The 21,299-nt window shown below is 48.3% G+C and overlaps 1 protein-coding gene across 1 annotated transcript in view; it reads left to right on the top strand.

The window, feature by feature from the left end:
* Positions 1-16,552, top strand: part of gal3st3 (galactose-3-O-sulfotransferase 3) — a 17,345-nt gene extending 793 nt beyond the window's left edge. The window contains exons 2-4 of the mRNA XM_034614991.1: positions 9,646-9,660; positions 12,555-12,661; positions 13,481-16,552. Of these exons, the coding sequence (XP_034470882.1) occupies positions 12,579-12,661; positions 13,481-14,774 (1,377 nt within the window). The 5' untranslated portion in view covers positions 9,646-9,660; positions 12,555-12,578 and the 3' untranslated portion in view covers positions 14,775-16,552. The remainder of the gene's footprint in view (positions 1-9,645; positions 9,661-12,554; positions 12,662-13,480) is intronic.
* The last annotated feature ends 4,747 nt before the right edge of the window (positions 16,553-21,299 follow it).

The raw sequence follows: 21,299 nt of genomic DNA, 5'->3' as shown, positions 1-21,299 counted from the left end.
AAATTAAAAGGGCTTCTGTTGTGGTGCTCTCCGCGGTTACGCCTGGTGCCAGATGAAGACAGATGGACGAGGGATGTCTCGGGCCCGGCTCCAGCGAGCGGCCCGCGGTGCGAACGTTTTCATCTACTTGCTGATGTCCGACAGCCAGATTCCATCCGACCCTGGATTAAAACGGGCTGCGCAGGATTAGATTATAGCAGAGTCCGGTACGGGGCCTCCACGCAACACAGAACGCTTTATTCATTATTAATACTGAGAACTAGCTCGGTCCGGCTGTTGTTGTGGTCGGTCACACCGCCGCGTTGGTCTGTTAGTCAGCAGGATTACGCAAAAACTACTGGACAGATCCCAGAGCAGATGGAAGTCTGGGTCAGAAGGGAGCCGTGGACATGTTGCTGTACATCAGGTCCTGGATGGGTCCTGGTGAAAGGAGGAGATGTTTGAGTGTGTGCAGTTAGGATCCAGTCTCGAGTGAGTGAAGGTGTTTCTACCCGGGGACTGTCGGGCCACGGTCCTTCAGAGTCGCTCACTATGAAGCTGATGAGTCACCAAGAAAAAGCTATATTTCAGTTTTTGCTATTTTCAAAGCTTTATTTATATTTATATTAATCTATCAAATAACTAATTATATGGAATCTGACTATTAATTGCAACCGGGCAGAAAACGATATGATGCAGGTCTTTGAATTGCTAACGTCCCACTGGAGGCGGATTCAGGTCTTAGTGTCTTCACGTGGGTTCCTCTCGTCGGAGCGCACGTGGATCGAGCTGTGGTCAGCATCTTCTGTTTGGCATCTTCAGGCAGTAGAAGGAGATCGTGTGATTGAACAACCACGAGCTGGTCTGAAGTCAGCGGTGCAGCGTTTCACTCTCACTTGGAGGCTGCATTGTCAAGGCAGTGATACGCACCTACAGAGGCGAGTGCACAATGTGCACGTTACACATGATCTGCACTGGAGCAGATGCATTTCCTCTCTTACCTGGCGAATCCACCCTCAGGATGGCCGTCTGCCAACATACCTGGCTGTTCCACAGAGTGGGAGGCTGGGTCTTTAGAAGAGCTCTGTCCGTCACAACCCTGATTCAGAATATTACAGTAATATTAACTGTAAATCAAAATATAGATTCACTCAGTTATTTGACCTGGAAACCATGCGGAGGAGGAGGAAGTAGGTGATTGTATTTAACGTAGGAACAAAGAAGCAGCGGCTGAAACACACGAATCACCTGAGAACTTCATTTTAAAGCCTGAATCCAGAAGGCGTGTCATACAGAGTCTGTGGGCGGGACCCAAGGAACCGATTTGGATCTGGACCCGGATCAGGGGGCGGATCCACCTCAATGGGACATTGTGTGTTTTGGACATTTGCGTGGATTTCTCAGAGGATACTGTTTCCAGTGCTGGTGGAACTCTCTCTGCTGACGGCTCCAGAACCTGGACGGGACACAGAGCTGCTGGATTATGTCACTTGTTCTGATGAAGATAATCAGATCAGAGTTTTTATATAAGTGGGATTACAGTGAATTAATCTCACACTTATTCAGCTTCTGACATGAACTGGGTTCCGATGCAGCTGTCGACGCGTCCTCCTCCGGATCCCAGGTCTGATGGACATTTGGGTTTTTGTGGTGCTGTTCCCATGAACCCTGAGAGAACACCACCCCCCCCTGAGGAAAGCAAGGCGGCACAGAAAGCCACATCAAACCAAACCGAACAAATGAGCCCGGTCAGTAAGGACACACCGCGTCGGCTATCAGGTCCAGAGTCCGTAACACCGAGCCATTCGATACGTTATCTATAGAATCAGTCCCACAAAATAATCCAGACACCAGATACTGTGAAGAGAATATCTGCTTTCAGCTCCGGCTGCAGCTCGGAGCTCTGTGAAGGGTTGAGCACTTTAAAGAAGCTCCGCACACGAGGAACGTGTTTCTCTTGTCTCCATGTTGAGCTGGTAAAATGGATTCAAACAGATTTACTTGCAGTGCATTGTGTTGCGTTGTGTTGTGTTGTGTTGCGTTGTGTTGCGTTGTGTTGCTCGTTCAATGGCTGAAAAGGTGAAAACGCTGAAAGGCCTTTCTAAAGCATTAATACAAACATCAGTTTCTCGGCCGTTTCCTTTCTTTCCCTTTCCTCTCACTCTGCCCAGTTTTCATCCTGAGACGAGGTTCGGTCTCATGAGCAGAACTTAACGAGCCTCTGAAGTGCTGGAGGTGTTTCCTGCAGAGGCCCGGACCCTCGGGGGCAGAGTGTGTTCCTGTGGCTTTGAGGTCTGCTCGTGCACTCGGCCTTTATTAATCACTTATTCACACCAGTGTGTGTGTGTGTGGTGCACAGGGCGCCGTGTGGTCCAAGCAGTGTCGGCACAAATTATGTTTAAAGAAAAACTCGTATCATGGTGGGATATCAAACGTCAACATGAGCCTGAGGCAGACGATGAGCGGTCACACGACCTTTGGTCTGGTTGTGCTGCTCCTGCTCTCGCTCCCTCTCCGCGGCACCAGGCAGCTCGCCATCTGCTTTTCACATGTTTAGAATGAGGAACTTGTGAGAACAGCGTGTTTATTGTTCCATTGTGGATAATTGTTCCGTCTCTGCCGCTGCGCTCAGAGCGGCGGCCGATCCGGAGGCATCGCCCGGCACAAAGCGGGGCTGACGCTCTGTGGAGAATCTGGAATCTTTGAGTCCGTCGTTTCGATTCTGCTTTGCTCCGGTCCGGAAGTGACAGTCGCCCCCCCCCCCCCCCCCCAGTGCAGTTCTCCGCTGACCTCTGAGCTGAGCCTCTGAGCCATTACAGCCACATGGGTGTGAACTCACAACGGGGCCGCCCGTCATCTCCACAGCAAAGGGACCACGCAGCTGAAATCAGATTCATAAATCAGTTTTCAAATCTGAGTTCTGTATAAAGTATGAGTTCTGTCCTCTGACAAGATGACTCCAGATTATATCCTGATAATTCCAGTAGTTTGAATGGATTCCTCTTGAATCTCTTCAGACTTCTTCTGCACTATAGCACGAGTACAATCATGTTAATCCAACCACATTAATAATCTACTCAAGAGAGTCATTTTATTCTTGTGTATTTTTATGAATGCATTCATTTTATTAGCAGCAGAATATATTTAAATTGTGGTATTGGTAGTTTTAATGAAGTAATAAAATCTGAATACACTTTCACCGTAACAGTGATGAACTAACTAAGTTTATTATCATTTCTTTCTTTCTACATCTGATCATCATCAGCCTTGTATCATGGATGAATCCTTTACTGGTCCTGGAGGAAGTTTAGCCTCAAGCACGGCACTAGGTGGTGCAGTCCACTGGTCCAAGATGTCAGTGAGGACAACCCGCTTGTTAACACCTTCTATGTCCAGAAGTCCTTTGAATATCAAGCAGAATAAGAAGACAAGACATTTATCATGTGTAAGATGTGAAGTTTCAAATAAAATGAAGCTTTGTTCCCGAGGCGTTCCTCAGAGGATACGTTCAGGTGGAGCTGTGGATGTGTTTGAGCTTCTGAACAATGACTGCTCCTCTGTGGAGTCCCTCAGGGCCTGCAGGTAAATGATCAGCTGCTGTCACCGCTCTTCAAATCACCAGACGACCCCGTGATGCTTATTACAGTCTGATCAGTCTGTCACTCAGAGGTGAGGTGATGAGGTTTCAGTGGTGAAAGGTCAAGATGCTGAAGCTGCCCTGGTTGGAAGGATGTGACCGATTCTCTAGCTCTTCCTGAGAAATTCCTTTTCTTCCACGGTGATGTTCTGAGAGAAGTGCGGAGCAACTGGATTTCAGGAGAATGTTTGTAGCTTTTGATTAATATTCACCTCCCGTCCTCGGTGGTCTAATGAAACCTGGACTTCCTCTCTTCCTCTCACTAATTACTCCTTATCTTAAAACACCAACCACAATATTATGGCTTATTTGCTTTTTTTTTTTTATTTCTCCATTATCACTGCAGACCCAACCAGATGAACAGGGAGTTCTCCTCTGTCAGTTTGATAGCTGTGGTGATTCACTCTGCTGATAATCAACAAACTCGACGCCCAATTAAGCCCATTTGACCCGGTCATAATTGGTCTGGATGAGGACGCCGCCTTCTCGAGGGAGACGTACTCGCTTGCAGGGATTTTGAAGTTGCATGGATCCAGCGTTGATCGTATTGCTGCCTGCACGATGGGGGCTCATCGGTTCATTAGCGTTGGTTGTGTTTGTAAATGCAGCAGAGTGGGTGTGAAGCCGGGGTCAGAGTTCAGCGTGATGACGTCTGTTCAGTGGACATTGTTCAGTCTCCCTCAAACTACAGGTGTGCAACAACATTTCCTGTCTAGTGATGAGAAGCACAGGGCGTCCTCGCCTCCATCGCAGCCTCGTACGTCTCTACCTTGTTTCCTTAAAGTCCTGTTCTCTGTATTCACCGCAGGCCTCCCTCTCCGTCCGTCCACCTCGTGGAGCTGATGAAAGCCGACGAGCTCTTTAAACAAGCTCGTGCATAATCTGCTGTGGTGCTGAGGAGCCTTTAATGTCCCATCTGTCTCCAGTCGGGACGTGGCTGACGCCTAATTGCGGCGTGCAGGCGGCTCTTTGGGTTTTCTGGCAGAATCAAAGCTCGCCGTGTTGGGGGGGGGGTTGCAGAGCGAGGTGGAGGGGGGGTTACTCAGGAATTCATAGATGTTGCTTGTTTGACATGCTGATGAAGTGGGACCTTCCTCTTTGGTGAGAAGGAGAAAACACTGCAGCAGAATAAACTGTGGTCCAACAAACCAGGAGCACAAAGAGGAGACCTGCTGGATTCCTCCGCCCCCCCGAGCGGCACGGGGGCTTTGTGGAAAACCCACAGTTGCTCCCCTGTCCCGGTGTGTGTGAGCCCGGGCTGATGTGAGCGCCGCGGGCCGGCTAAGAAATCAGTGAGTCCATCTAGCGGAGCTGCTTTAGGGCTTTGCCTCGGAACATCAAATTAATTTGGCAAGGAGGAGGCCTGCGTCTTATGTAAATGAACAGCTGAGGAGCAGGAGCACATTGAGTTCCCTGAGCAGGAGATGAATAACGAGGAGGGAGGGAGACACCAAACAAAGGGAACAGCAACCTCTGCTCTGTCACGGCTGCTTGGGATCTGAATCTTTGGATTCTCCGCTGGCACCAGAGACGAGCACGCTACAAACCTCTGGTTCATTTCTGGAGAACTGAAGTCGTCGCCTGCGTTGTTCTTCTGTGGGGAGGAGTGTCCTCCTCCAGAAAGGGAAACGTCATCTCCACTGCAACATGTTCACAGCATTGGAATTAGAAGTTCTTCATCTTTCCATTGACTCTCGGAGGATGTATCGTCTGTTTACCTTCTTTCCTTCAGCAGCTTAGACACCGACGCTGCATTGAACTTACGGGTGTTGACGTGTAAGTGGCCACGTTTATGGACCTTTTAGTTAATGTGATCATCTGATATTATGGGATATTGATAATGTTCCACTAGTATGTGTTGTACACTTTCCTTCATCCTTAGCCGCTGCTTTCAGTCCGTCGTTATCACATCTCTGCCAGTGACACCAAACACACTCAACCCAGTGTGGGGATCAAACCGCCGACGTCGTGTTTATGTGCACAGACAGAAAACAGAGTGTGTTCTTGTCATTTGTCACTTGTCCAGAGGGACAATTCTCTCTGCTGATGTGTCCTGTCTCTCGTCTAAGAGTCTCCGGTAAGAAGAAGTCGTCTAGAGACGTTCTTCAATAAGTGCAAGTACAAGATGTTGATTGTGCCAATCAATCTCCGGCTCTCTTCACTTTCTCCTTCCACCTTCTCCTACTTGTCCAATCTCATCTTTTCGTCCTCCCTCCCTCCTCCACTCCCCCCCGCCCCCCCTCTCCGCCGTGCTCTCATCCCTCTCTCTGGGGGGTCATTTAGGGGGAGATGAAGCCTGTATCAGGGGTCCGCAGAGAGTCTCCCCTGCAGACAAGTAATGATCCACACACACACACACACACACACACACACACACACACACACACACACACACACACACACACACACACACACACACACACACACACACACACACACACTAACATACATGTTCTCAGACAGATGTGTGCTGGGATTGGATCACGTCTCTAACAGGTCCAGGAACAGGGTGGGGCAGATGCTTACAGAGCACCTTAGGGACGCTGGTCAGAGAGGCTGCACTGCCTTTACTGTAAGGATACAGTGAGGAGGAGGAGGAGGAGGAGGAGGAGGAGGAGGAGGAGGAGGAAGGCTGCAGTTCAGATTAAAGTACTGAGGATTGGAGGGAGAGCGATAAGGGAAAGAGAGAAAGTCTTGAGACAGAAGCTGTGATGATCTGAGGCTCCTCCGACATGTTGGATTCACAAACACCGAACGCTGCTCTCAGTCGCTTCTCTGCTGATAAATAATTCAACCTTTTGTGATCTGATGTCAGGAAACGGCTTCTTTGTTCTGTCGTCGTCCGGAGTTCAGAAACCGATCGAGTCCGAATACGGACGAGACGAGAAATAAATCAATAAACGATCAATTTAGGGATTTTCAAGAAACCCAAACTGCCGGTGTTGATAAAGTTTAAACTGAACAACTGGACAATATGAGCCTTTCAGAGACGCGTCGGAATCTGTGTTTATGGATATTCAAACTTTTATTTTACAGAATAAACAAAGCATTTGTTTAGATTTGAGGTTTTCATTATAGTTATTATCTCTGTCAAGAGGATTATTGCTTTTCATTGTATTTTCTAGCAGGATTACGACAAAACTAGTGAACCGATTCCCATAATATTTTATGGAGGGGTGGGGCATGATGCAGTGAAGAAGTGATTAAAGTTTGAAGTGGATCCGGATCAACGTTCAGATCCTGGAACAGTTTGACACATTGACATAAGAGTTGATAACCATATTGCCAACCTTTTAAAACCCATGTATCCATCACATCTCTGTATTGCTCCGTACAGATTATTGATTCAAAGATCAAATACAATCTGAGCGTTGAGTCGTACAGTTACAAGACTCTGATAAGTTTCTCTCGGAGCCATTTATCTGATCTTCTGACGCCATCGTTCCAAACAGAAGCTGAACTTTACCACATTGTGCCACCTGATGGTTTAATGCACTGCAGCAAAACCTTGTATTTGCACGATGACGCTGAGGTTTTTTGAATCCCTCTGTTACAGCCCCGCTCCGTCGGGACGCCCGTTGTTCTTCTGAAAGGAGCAGGAGCAGAGTTTGTTGTCGGTCTGATCACCGCCTCGGTTCTTTCCTCTATTTACCTTCCTTTATATTTTAATAAAGCTGGTTGTTATCAGCCCGAGGCCATGAAATAGATTCAGCAGAAGAGAAAGGAGAAGATGAGAAAACACACAGAAGCTGATTTCATACATGAATTTACTAAAATGTCCAGAAAATTGAGTCCGAAGTGAAATATCTTAACTAATATTACAGATTTAGGAGTTTTTTTTAAGGTTCCTGTCCTGAATCTGTTGATTCTGCGACTTTTCCTCTTCGTCGTGAGTTTGATTATGTGGATTAGAGTCAAATAACAAATAGACGCTTAAAAACTGAATTAACCTACGGGACCTAAAATGATCCAATTTGATCCATTTGACCAGAGGGCTGCAGGACAGGTTCAGGAACATGTCCGGAGACACTCTGTCACGTACAGAACCTCGGGATCGGTTCAAGTGTCTGAAAGCAGCTGTGGTGAACTTCATTGAGAAATTAGAAGACAGATAAACAGTAAGTGACAGTTATATCTGTTCCTCCTCCAGAACAGCAATGAGGCGGAACGTGATTTCAGAGTCAATTAGACAAAGCTGCATTCAAGGTGGCTCCAATGTTTCCAGCGCTCGAGTTAAACTGTTATTTTCATCTCCTTCAAGCGCACGCCGAGCATTTCTCTGTATTCACTGATGTACTCAGTGTACTCATCCAATCAAGTGAGAAGTTAGGAACAAATATCTCTTGTGATGAATTCATTACACGCTGATTTGACAGTGCGACAGAGGAGCCTCTATCTTCACCTCCCAGTATCTGCAGCCCTCCGTGAGGGAGGGTCTGTGGTTTCACCAGGCGGCGTGAAGTGGACGGGTGGAGCAGCGGGGGGGGGCGGGAGGGGAGGTGCAACACTGTGGAAAATAATTTCAAGCCTCATATCTCAGATTGATTTTGGGGATTTCAGAGATAAAGACTCAGACGTAAGCAGTCTTCCTGGAAAATAGATTTCATAGATAGCCCAAAACAACCTAACACACACACACACACACACACACACACACACACACACACACACACACACACACACACACGCCCATAATGATTTATCCATATTAAAAGTTTTAAGCGTTTCACTCTTCACTTCAGTCTCAAACCAGGACAAACACATCTTTGTCCTTGAGCAGCTGCAGATGTGAGCCAGTCAAGGTTCTGTCGGCTGCAGCTGTCACATTCTCGGCTCCGCAGCCGCTCCAGTTGTCCCCGTCTCTGTGTCTCCAGCATGTCCCCTCGTGCAGTTTGTCCATAATAAGCACATGTCTGTGGATTCCTGATGAGTCAGACCTGCACAGCCGCAGGAATCCAGGGTTCGGCTCAAGGACTTTTCATCAGGAGGACGTTCGATCGCCTCCACAGGCCTGAAAAACACATTCTGTCCAAAGATGCAGAAAGTTTTCTGTTCGTCTGCTGTTTGTGCTTCGCCCTGCGATTCACCTTCAGTCATGTTCCCTGAACTGGAAGGGCCCACAGTTCCCTTATGAAACCAGTAAGTCCACTAGAGCCGGATCTTTAGTTGTTGAGTTGAACTCCAGCAGTATTAAGTCTTTCTCTGGAGTTCGCCTCTCACGTGTGAACGACGCAGCAGGTTTCATGAGGAGGAATAAAGTAGATTAATTACAGTGTTTCCTGTGGAGTCGTTGTCTGCTGATTATATTAATATATATATTGATAAAACCTTAAAGTAAGGTTCACTTACATGGAAACTGATGGCTACTTTCCCACATTTGTTTCATGGTTAACATTTGTACTTCAGTGAAGCACTTTGCTCTTTATCTGATGGTTAAGTAGATTTGGCATTTTCAACATTTATATAGTTCTCAACCTCTTTTAGTCCCTAAACTTATTAAAAAGGTGATAAGAAAGTGTTGAATTAACCATTTAATGTAATTTTCATTAAAAAATACATGAATCCACTTTGATTTAATGAAGCTGAGGCAGATGTCTCAACACGTACAGAAACCACAGCGATGTGAGATATGCGGAGGTAGATGTAGTGAATTCTGGGATGTGACCCTTGAACCCGTGATCTCCACCTCAGCAGACGCCTCAGCGCTGGTTCACGGCGGCAGGGCCGCGCTCATGCTAGTGCTCCCTCCAGGACATTGTTCACATCACCCAGTCACAGTGTCAGACGGCACAGTGTGTTTTGCCCTTGGTTTCCCGTGGCAACAGACATCCTGTCACCGATGGCTGCTCTTTGGGTCGTCGCCCCGGTGACGGTGCTCCGAACAGCTGCGTGACTGCGTGTTCATATATGTGCATAAGCTACTGGTGTGTTGGCGGCTTAGGATGCATCACATATGTACACATATATAGGCATGAGTGTGTGTGTGTGTTATTAGTATGAAACCTCACACATCGTTCGAGCGGTAAAAGTCCCAGAGGAGAAAGGTCAAAGGTCATCAGATCGGTGCAGAAGTATAATAGTGAAATTTAAGCTTAAACTAGGTCTTCACGGTTCTGAAGAAACAGAAGATCGCGTGTTAGTACGATTCATCGTGCAGCTTAAATTCATACGAGAAACACGACTGGTCACATTAAATAAAGTGAAGAGAGACGGACTCTCCACAATTAGATATTCTCCAATATCTTCCTGATCAAAACACTTCATCTCAATCCCACACTATGCTAAGCACAACGTGTTACCACGGCAACCAGCTGAGATCACGGCCTTTTGCCTCCGTGAAGAGCGAAACATCCAGAATGAGCCAGTGAGCGCTCTTAATTTAAAATCTTTGAGTGACCACGATGTCAAATGTAAAATCGTCCTCCTCCTCCTCACAGCAGGTTCTTCTTTTTTAATCCTCATCGTTCTGTGTGGAAATCCTCTACATGACCCGCCTCCTCGTGGATTAGCCCTCATTTAATCATTCAATCGATGTACCAACAAGACGGGTATCTCTTCTGCTGCCTGCCCCCCCACCGCCTCTTTCTGAATGCTCGTCCGCTAACCGGGGGATCTGGTGTCCTCTCGTCTGCGGCGATCCCAATCAGACCTGGTTAATTAACGAGGCCGCAGCGTCGGTGCAGGGAGAAGACGGAGAGGTCATGTCAGTCGACTGAAAGCCACTTAAATCCCTTTCTTATTAACTCTGTGTGACACACGATCTACCTCCACCGCCCCCCCCCCCACACACACACACACACACACACACACACATGAAACACCCTCCTCGTGCTGCAGACGTCGGCCTCTCATCAGCCGCACTTTGCCGACGCCGACCTCTCCCTGAATCGTTGTGCGTCGGTTTGTCTTTCTGAGATTTGCTTCATTCGACTTTGTCTGATGCGAACAGGACTCGACCTCGAGCGGAAGAAGCCTCTCGAACTGAAATCTAATTAACTGGCCGGGAAAAGGTGACGTTTTCTTAGAGAAGCAATGAAAAGTTCATCCGGTTCCATTTCATGAAAGAATATCAAGATGTTTGAGCAAGAAGCTGCGATAGTCACAATAAATCTTTGTTTTATTCTATTACCTGCTGAACGGATTTCCACAAAACTCAATGTGAAGTTGAACACAGGCTCAAAAAGAAGTGGTTCAGTGTTTGCTCAGCACGAAGGGGAAGATTTAAATGTTGCTCTCACACGGGACTGTTATCTTGGTGTGAGTGCCGGCTGATTTCAATTTGCATCTTTTATCATTTTGGTTGTCACATCTAATTACTGGGATCAGATTTAATAAGCGATGACGACCGTTCAGATTATCTGATGGTTAAGTTGCTCAAATGAAATGTTCACACGTCCAGTGTCTCCGGTTACTGAGGCTGTACAATGAAAAGAGAGGAATCATATCCAAACCAACAACATTTCATTTATTAAAGAGGATGAAGTGACCTTTTCTCAACCTTAAAATAGCTGTGAGTTGTTTTCTGACGTCTTCCTCTGCTAAACGGAGCTGAATCCTTCTCTTAAGCCCAGAAAACAATTTCATCATGCAGCTTATGAAAGAAGAACACTAAGCCGTGTCTGTGTGTGTCTGTGTGTGTGTCTGTGTGCGTCTGTGTGTGTCTGTGTGCGTCTGTGTGCGTCTGTGTGTGTCTGTGTGTGTCTGTGTGCGCCTCTGAAATAGCTTTAAAAAATAAAGTTGTACAATAGCTTGTGCTGCCTCATGGAAAACTCTCCAATTCCTGTTTCTTGCCTCGTTACTGAGTTTTCTGTTTCCCTGGTAACAGTTGTATGTAAGTTACTTGTGATCTGGTTTCAGATTCTCAAATGAGCTAAAACCATTTTTCTTTTTTTGCATCTGCAGTTTTTATTGCATCAATTAGATCATTTCAGGATATTTTCAAACAATCAGCAAACGAGCGGATGATGATGATCGTCCGCTTCATGCATCGGCTCGTTGGCCTTGCAGACGCAGTGCGTCCCTCCGACGTCCATCAGTGTGGAAGACGTGTCCACAGACCCAAACTCTGCTGTACACCAGAGATTTGGGTGTGAGGCCCAGAATGGCTGAGTGCATCGGGGGGTTATGAATAAGTGATGACCTTCCTCCCTTCAAAGTCTGTCGAGTTGCCCTAAAGCAAGGCACTCCACTACTGCACAGGGAAAGCTCGGCGATGGGAACTGTGTGGATTTTGGTTTAGAAAGAGCAAAAGCACAGAGTTGACTTTTCTTGTGAAGATTCAGTCGTGGTCCGACGAGCAGGGCAGAGGCGCTGGTACCGAATCCACGTGACGACGATGTCAACAGGACGAGGTGATCAACGGGGGGGACGTCGGCCATTGTTATGCAAGTGAGATGCTTGGACTCCCTCCAGGTTCCTTTGCAGCAGCGAGGGTCAAGTGACATGTGGAGTTTGTCCCGCTCACCGTGAAGTGTCCCCTGGTTGAGGACGGGCCGACCATCTGTCCAGGGTTTGAGCCCAGAGACTCTAACAGTGTGCAGCAGTGACTCACAGCGGTGGCCGGTACTGAAGGTGTCACTCGCTGTGTCACTGCAGAGCGACCGAGCCACGTCATGCTTCCCTCTCCTGCTAATGGATACCAGCAATTATTTTCTGAATAAATCCTCCTCATCATGTTCGTCTCTCTTCCTCTCTCCTCCCTTTTCTCCCTTTCTGCTCATTCCTCATTCCCACGTCCTCTGATCGCCCCCCCCCCCCCTGTACCTCCCTCTCGTTTCATAATTCCCCGTAGCCTGTTTTCACCGGCGCTCTCCTTCCACCTCATTCTCATTTTGCTCTGTCATTACGCCTCCACCTGCCCTCGTTCTTTACCTTCTCTACCTTCGCTGGCGTCCTCCGCTCGACTCACTCTCGCTCTTCTCCTCTCCGCCTCCCACAGGCCCAGTGACGCGCTGAAGGCGAGATGTCGCAGAGGAAGATATTCCTGGTCTTCGTGGCCATCAGTACTGTCAGTCTCCTGCTGCACCATGGGGGCCACTTCAGCTGGTGAGTGACTGAAACACACCCACACGTATGCAAACAAGCACTCACACTAGAATATATATATATTTATATAGTGTGAGCCCATCTGGAATAAATACACGGAAAAATCTTAACTATGGCAAATCTAGTCCTCTGTAAAAGCCGGACTGGCTCATTATACACTCACATGGGGGGGGGGGGGGACCAATTATAAAAGTGCAGGGAACACAGATCTTTGACAACCTCTTCTCAGACTCCTCCCACTTCCTCCACTTTTCACACATTGTTCCCACATCTTTTCAAAATGTGCCTCGGGAGCTGCTGCTGTAGAACTGCAGAGGATCGTGGTGCAGCAGGACCACATGTGGGATGAAGCTGTTTCTGCTGTAGTACATCTCTGTCATGAATATTCATTACAGCTTCACTACAGGGATCCTGTTCTGGATACAGCAACAAGATGTAAATACATAATTATAGAGACTGTATATACAGATGCATGACGTTAGTGGGGCCCTGGTGGTCCTGCCTCCACCATGTTAGTGGATGGGACATATTTACAAACACATTTTAAGTAGTTGTTGTCACACTGGTGTGCAGACTCCAAGTGGAGACACGTCGTCCATCTTGATTTAGTCGATGGTTTGCACACGTAACATAAGATCTGGTCACGTTTAAAAGACACAGTCTCCACTGCCCCCCCCACTCTCCTTTAATTTACAGCACCGTCTCTATGTGTCCAGTGTCTCTGCAGTTCTGTCTCTAATGTCATGATTTCAGCTGAAGAAGCTCCTCCTCCTTCTGAAGCATCAACTAAAGCATTACATGTTCTTCTTTTTCCTCCAGGACCATGGAGGCCTTCCACCTCGGTTGTCCTGCCATCCAGTCCCACCCTGCCGCAGGCCTGAAACCCAAACACACCAATGTGGCCTTCCTCAAGACCCACAAAACGGCCAGCACCACCATGCAGAACCTGCTGTTCCGCTTTGCCGAGCGCAACAACCTGACGGCGGCGTTGCCCGTGCAGGCCTGCAGCCACCAGTTCTGCTACCCACGCTCCTTCACCTCTCACTTTGTGCATCCCCACACGCTGCCTCCAAATATCATCACCAGCCACATGCGCTTCAACAAGGCGGAGCTGCAACGCCTGATGCCCAACGACACCATATATGTCACAATACTGAGGGAGCCCGGCCACATGTTCGAGTCCCTGTTCAGTTACTACAACCAGCACTGTCAGAGCTTCAAGAGGGTCCCCAACGGCTCCCTGGAGGCGTTCTTAGAGGAGCCCTGGCGTTACTACCGCGCTGATGAAAAAGACTCCATGTACGCACGCAACTCCTTGACCTTCGACTTGGGCGGAGACAAGGACCGGCCGACAACAGATGTGGCATATGCGCGGTCCTTTGTGGCAGAGGTGGACAGAGTTTTCTCCCTGGTGTTGATCGCTGAGTACTTTGATGAATCGCTGGTTCTCCTTCGCCATCTCCTCTCCTGGGATCTCGACGACATCCTCTATGTCAAGCTCAACATGAGGACGCCGAGCTCAAAGCGCAGCCTGACACCGGGACTTCCTGCAAAGATCCGTGCCTGGAATTCCTTAGATGCACGTCTCTATGACCACTTTAACGCCTCCCTGTGGCGCCAGCTGTCAGCCCTAGGCCCAGCCTGCGTGGCTAGGGAGGTGCGACTCCTCCGGCGAGCCCAGGAGAGGCTGATGAGAAGCTGCTTTGGTGACCGGATGCCACTTCGGTCGGCAGCACAGATCAAAAACAAGGAACTTCGACCGTGGCAGCCTAGTGGAAAGGTCGACATTGTGGGCTACGACCTACCGATGAATCTCAGCAGTGGGTTCTCGAGTCAGGCCCAGGAGCTCTGCCTCAAGCTCATCTTGCCAGAGATCCAGTACACACGGGTTCTCCTACGCTCCCAGTCGCTGCGCTACCGCCGAGTCTACCAGCTCCGGCCTCAGCAGCAGTCACACACCCTCCAGCAGCCCATACGCACGGTCCTGCCTCGGCATCGCAGTCCACAGCCGGCTGCAGCTCCAGGTCCTCTAGGGACTCGGCCCATGGCCACCTCGAAGCCTGCTGCAGGATCTCAAAGTCAGACCACTAAGTTAGGGTCTAAATCCTCATAGATCCAGGCCTCATAGTTGGGAAAACAGAGACTTGAATATAATGATGGGAGCCCAACACACTGCATTGTTCTGCCCTGATCCACGAGACCGTGATTGGCTGTTGGGTGGATGTTGGGGGGGGGGGGGTTTGGAAACACGGGCATGCTTGGAAAAAGACTGGGTTGCTCTTGAATCTGTGTCTCTCCTGTTCCTTCAACGCAGCATTTGGGATAAAACAATAAAAGAGGAAACAGGAGGGAAAGGGGAACGAGACCCATCTGGACCTGAACTTGAATCCTTCCCCTCTCTGGTCTGTGGAAGCAAATCAGCGCTGGCAGACAAAGGGCGGGAGAAACCCACACTGGACCGGGCTCAGCTGCACACCTCTGCAGGCCGAGCGATGGGAGAGGGGTTCGGGGGGTTCGGGGGGTTCGGGGGGAAAGTGGCTCTTTTGAAGCAGATCTGTTCTGTGCAGCCAGGACTCAGAAAGAAGTGGTGATATCAGGCCTATTGTGAGGCACAGAGTGGGCTTTGTGTGTATCACACTGGTACAGTATCACGTTACTTACTTTCATTCAAACTCTTTCAGTCTCTCTCTCCCCCCCCCCCCCCCCCACATATGCCACTTGAAGTCCTTGAGAGAGACATAATGACATAAAGGGATCAGCTGTCAGGTCTCCAGAGACAATCCTAAGAGACAGACACTGAGACAACCTCCAACCATTAGCACAAGAAACAAGTCTTCTCTTCTTCTCTAGACCCCAAAGCAGTGGAGGGATGGGAGGTTAGAAAACCAGTTTAGAAAACGGTAAGCCTAAAAACTGTGTGCTAGTCAGTTGGGCCACCATCAACACACGAGTCTGTCTTCTGGTTTCCTCCCAGCAGCCTTCCAACCCGACCTCTTACCCCTCCTCCGTCCCCTCGTCCCGGCTGGTCCCCCCCCGGGTCAGTCCAGCTCTCCTCACCAGCCCAAAGCACGTCCTGTGTGTTATTATGTGGGGTTTTATTTTGAATCTTGGGTGTTATTGCAATAAGATGTCCAGGTCTACGTGCTCGACACTAAAGGACTTACTGAGCTACCAGCAGCGCCACCTTACCACACACACTGAAAACGTAAAGCAACTGGACAGGACAAAGACTCGGAGACTGTGGGTGTTTGAATAGTTAATCGTCTCGCAGCCCTCCTATGGCCCACGTGCTGGGGTTACACGGCCTTACATGTTCATGCAGGACACTTTGGACCAGGTGAAAGACGCTCATTCCAAACCCAGAAGTGCAGGAGGACGGGTCTGGGTTGGTGACGGTCTCTGTTTTCATGCATTCTGCTCATATTTAATGTGTAATTTATGTTCTTTTATTCCTCCAGTGATCAGCAGGGCGCCGCTAAGTAACTGGGGGGGGGTGTAAGGATGTCTGGGTGTGTGTGCGAGTGTGTGAGAGAGAGAGAGAGAGTCGTTCCATTTTATTTTCCATTTGTTGCCATGCCAACAAATAGTTATTAAAACTATGTATAATTTATTATCGGGACTAAAAGAGCCCCGTTCCTATTTTTAACTGTTATTTCTCACGACTCATTGGTTGAAATTCGTGCTTTTCCATCGAGTAAGCAGGTCGTCACAGGTTCAGCACATGAGGCGATGGAACGAGGCATGTGGCAACAGCGTGAAATATTAATGGTAAACGTGTTTTACATAATGCAAAACTACAAAGACCACTTCTGAAAACCGCACATTGAAACAAGCGTAGTCGCTTGAACTGAATCTTCCAACCACTCCATGCGCCGGTGGTCGGAAGACTCGGTGAATATCTGAATTCTGAAGTGTGCTTATCTGAACCTCTGCTTTTAAAAAGCACGAGATGCACAGCAGTTCATATTTATTTGACTTGTGTTCAGATAGGTCTGCTGATGCCTGAAGACACGTACACTGTAAAAACTCGTTACACTGTAAAGGATCAAGCTTTTTATTTATTTGAACAAAGCCCATGAAAAGACCAACAAAGAGGAATCTGTATTGTGCTGAAGACGTCTTTAAAGGTCTCACTCGTTTTGAACTAATCAGATTCGCTCTCCTGCAGTAAGCGATGTGAAGCCCTGGACCAAATGTGCACATCCACAAGTCCGACGTTTTCTGTCTTTGCACCAAGTGTCTCAGTGGAAGTGGAGCTGAAGGGGTTTGGGTGCAGCGCCCGGAGGACTGCGCTCGGTCGCTTGTGGCTCTTCGTCTTTTCAGGGGATTTGTTGGCAGCAAGAAAAGCAAAGAACATGGTGGGTTTGCTGCTGCTGCTCATTCTCAACTGGGTTTTAATTCATTCGAGTTCAGTTGTTAAAAACTAAATCATCTCAGCGTTGAATGAAAGTGCTGAATTGTGAATCTGCTGTAAAATAAGAAAACACTGTTTTTGTAGATTTCTTTTCCTTCGTTAAGGATTGATGTCGACAGCTCGTTCAATATGAATAAAACATTATGAGTAAACACAAACAATGTGTAAGTCAGAATATTCTGACTACTTCTCACAATCAGCTTCATGTTGCTGCTTTTCACACAAACAGGGTCGTTTTTATTTCACTTCCAATTCATTGTTCAAAATATCTTTTTAAATAAAGCTTTTATTTCATGAAGCCATGTGATTGTTTGAAGGGGATTTCAAATGTATTGGTTTGTCGGGTTTATATATTCTATTTCCATAAGCTCTGCCACGAAACCTGCAACTGATCCATAACCTTTCACCGTATTTAATATTACAGCTGAGATGTACTGTCGGTACGTGAGTTACAGTCATAAACTGATGCTTGCACACATTCCTGTAGTAGATCAGAGCAGGTGGATCCATGATCCAGCTGAAGAATCGTTATTTCCCCTCATCTGCTCATTTCTGATCCGTTTCTCCTCCGGCTGCCAAAGAGCTGATTGTACGAGTCGGTCCTCCCGTCGCGGCGAAGGGTCGGCCGTTCCTCTCGGGAAACGCCAGAGGGCCAGTAACACGAAGAACACCTCCTCTGCTCCGTCTTCTCTTCCAGTGATGTTGCAAAGCTCTTCTGTAATTCTGCTTCAGTGGAACATGAACCTGGGCTTCTTTCTCCCGGTGTCAGGGTCATTGAGTGGCTGCATCTTCATCATTTATTTCCATCCTCTGTTTATGAACTTATCTGTGAACTAAGAAGAATGACTTTTTATTGTTTTCTGTGATTCTGGGACTGGGCTCGGGTAAAATGTCCGGAGACAATCCGAGCGAGGGGCCACAGCAGCTTTACAGTGACGGTGGTGGAGGTGACGAATAAAGACTGAATGTTTTCAACTGATCTGAACGTGTCTGTTTCTGTCTCCACGTGATGTCCACGCTGCTTCTCTGACTCTGAAAGGTTTCTATTCTCCTGAGGACACAAACCAGAGCGTTCAGCTGCAGTTGTGTGAAATGACCTCGAAGGAACAAATAGCTTCACACACAGAAGACAGTGAAGTGTGTTAACATGACGCCTCTGTCTTCATGCTGCTGTTCCTTTAGTGAAGGGACCATGTTCATAATTATCTTTCATATTCTGTCCAATGGCTCTAATCATTAGGGATTGTTATGCATGTGAGTGTTGAGGCGAGATCCCGTTCAGCTCCCTGACAACACACAGCTCTGCATCGCTTGGTTTGAACAGGCCTACACACACACACACACACACACACACACACACACACACACACACACACACACACACACACACACACACACACACACACACACACACACACACACACACTCACACACACACACACACAAGCCTGTCGGACTCTAACAAACACAATTTCCTTCTCGCCACAAAAACCAACCTGACACCAAGTCAAGTGTAAAGCCTCCTCCGCACAGTTGTTATGATTTCTATAACCACGTCTTCGTGTGTCGCACACTTGCTGCTCTCTCCAGCAGCTACTGGGGTTATTTGTGTGGAAGTGCGCGGTGGGAGCTCCGGGTGAATTGTGCTCAAGTGCTTTGCCTTGATTGCACCGTGATTGGGTGAAAATGTCAGAAACCTTCTCATCGTGCAGGAGGACGTCGAGACTCTACTCCAGATATGTTCTGCACAATTCAAGCATACATACACAAGTTGGAAATCATGGAAATGAAGCAGAAGTGTATTTGTTGTATGAGGAAATAAAATAGGATTGTATTGCTTGACTTGACTTTGGGAGATACAGCAGCAGTGAGACTCTCCATCTCACTGTGGGGGTTATTCACAGGTTCCTGAAGCAGAGAGAGAGAAACAGATAAGACGCTGAGCTCACCTGTGGTGTGTGTCTGTCTGTGTGTGTGTGTGTGTAGGTTGGTGTAAGAAACAGTGGGTTCCCCTATGGACAGTATGGAGCTTTGTCTCTGAGCCCCCTCCACAGAAGAATAGGGTCAGATTGAGGTTCAAGTTCGCCGCCATCAAGGACACATCCGAAGCTGTGATCACCACACACACACACACACACACACACACACACACACACACACACACACACACACACACACACACACACACACACACACACACACACCCTCCTTCTCTTGAAAGACAGCTTTCAGAATTGGATTACCAGCTCTGAATGGGGTCGGTTCCCCTCCGCTGGGTTCCGTCTCCATCCCCTGCCGGGACTAGTGGTCCACACACACACACACACACACACACACACAGACACACACACACACACTAGTCCTCCTTAATTGGTGGGCTGTGCCCTCATTACATGTCCAAATATATGCATGTGCTGCTATTGTCTGTCCCTGAAGACTCGCTCTTTGAATGTGGATTGAAAGACGGCTCCATGCTGCTTGAGGGCAAGACGTTGTGTGTGTGTGTGTGTGTGTGTGTGTGTGTGTGTGTGTCTGGGTGGGGGGTGTCTAGTTGTTTAATGTGAATGCAGTGCAGTGCTCAGATTACTCCCCTCCTCTCTTCTCTAGTAACCGTTCATTTGTTTTGTAAATCTGTGACTCCCGCTCTCTGGCCCCCCCCCCCCCCCCCCCCCCCCCCCCCCCCCCCCCCCCCCCCCCCCCGCCACCTCCACCAGCACCACCAGCGGCTCCTTGTCCCCCCCGTTCGATAACCCAATAACCCAGTGCTTTTATCTGAGGCTCCAGTTTCACGCTCCAGCTCTTTGGGACCCGAAGACGACGGAGACACAAGACAGAAAAGACAAAGGAGACATAAAAGACAAAGGAGACAGTCGGAGAGTTTTTAGGGAAAATAACTGGAAATGAGAAACTGTCCCGTCAATAATTGCGATTTTAAAAAGTCCTGATTCTGAGCTGAAACACTTGTTTGGATGGAGATTGTTTCCATTTGAAACACAATGAGGTTCATAGAGCAGCAGTCACGATGGTGACCTCCACACGACGAGGAGCTAACCAGGTTAAACTGGAGAAGTTTCAAAACTCAGTGTTTTAGTCTGGACGGACAGAAACGGAGATGTTTGGAGATGATGACGCAGACTCACACACACACGTTGAGTGGTCTCGTGATGTGCGCTTTCAGACAAGAGATGATTTAATTTATTTATTATGATCCTTCTGCCTCATAAAGAAAGAGTATTTTACAGTTTGAAGTAAAAACTAGTTACGAGGTCAGGAAACACAGAGCGAGAGGAAAGAGGAGTCCTCTGAATGATGTATGGACGATGCTCTGGACTGATGCATTATTGAACCAAGGCTGCAGGACAGCACGCCCCCCCCCCCCCCCCTCGATGGGAGATGCAGTCCCTCACGCACTCAGTGAGTCAGGCAGCAACGCGCCCTCTTGTTTTAGACACAGCATGAATCATGATTTAAAAAAGATCATAAATCCTGCACAACTGAGGTGAGATGCTGAACTGGGTCTGAGGTGTGAGAACCATCCGGGAGGAGGGGGGGACGTGGTGCGAGGGGGACGTGGTGAATTTACACTTTGGAACACGGAGGACGTTCTGTGGCAGAGACTGGGAATAAAGAAAGAACAGGTGTGAGGAGGAAGAGGAGCGAGGAAGAGGAGCGAGAGAGACGAATACAAGAGCTTGAGAGAGAGGGAGAGATTGAAAGAGAGAGAGGAGAAGAGGGGCTGGTAATGAGCCAGGCGGGGGGGTGGGGGGGTGTCCCCCTGAAGACCCACCACGTCTCTGCAGGACGCTGGAGAATCAGGGCTGCTACAGAACGGCCCTTATTGTCTTTGTGAGCCGGGAAACTGGAGATGCTCCTCCGCCCAGATACTGAGTGGCAACACACACACACGCACACACACAGACACACACAGACACACACACACACAGACACACACACACACACACACACACACACACACACACACACACACACACACACACACACACACACACACACTGGACCCTCTAAATGACTAAATATTAGCATATGCTGCTGCTTCAATTATCCTCCTGTCTTCCTCTCCTGCTCTGTTATCTGCAGGTGGAGGCAGGTGAGTGAGACAGCCCCCCCCCCCCCCCCCCCCCCCCCCTCTAAAGATGCTGCAGGAGTGAATACGACAGAACGTCCGAGGTTCAGTCCTCGTGTGGAGACGTGTGGTGAGATGAA

This window comes from Hippoglossus hippoglossus, chromosome 18 (assembly GCF_009819705.1).
Source record: "Hippoglossus hippoglossus isolate fHipHip1 chromosome 18, fHipHip1.pri, whole genome shotgun sequence".
Classification (NCBI taxonomy): Eukaryota; Metazoa; Chordata; class Actinopteri; order Pleuronectiformes; family Pleuronectidae; genus Hippoglossus; species Hippoglossus hippoglossus.
This window is presented reverse-complemented; position numbering and strand designations above follow the sequence as displayed.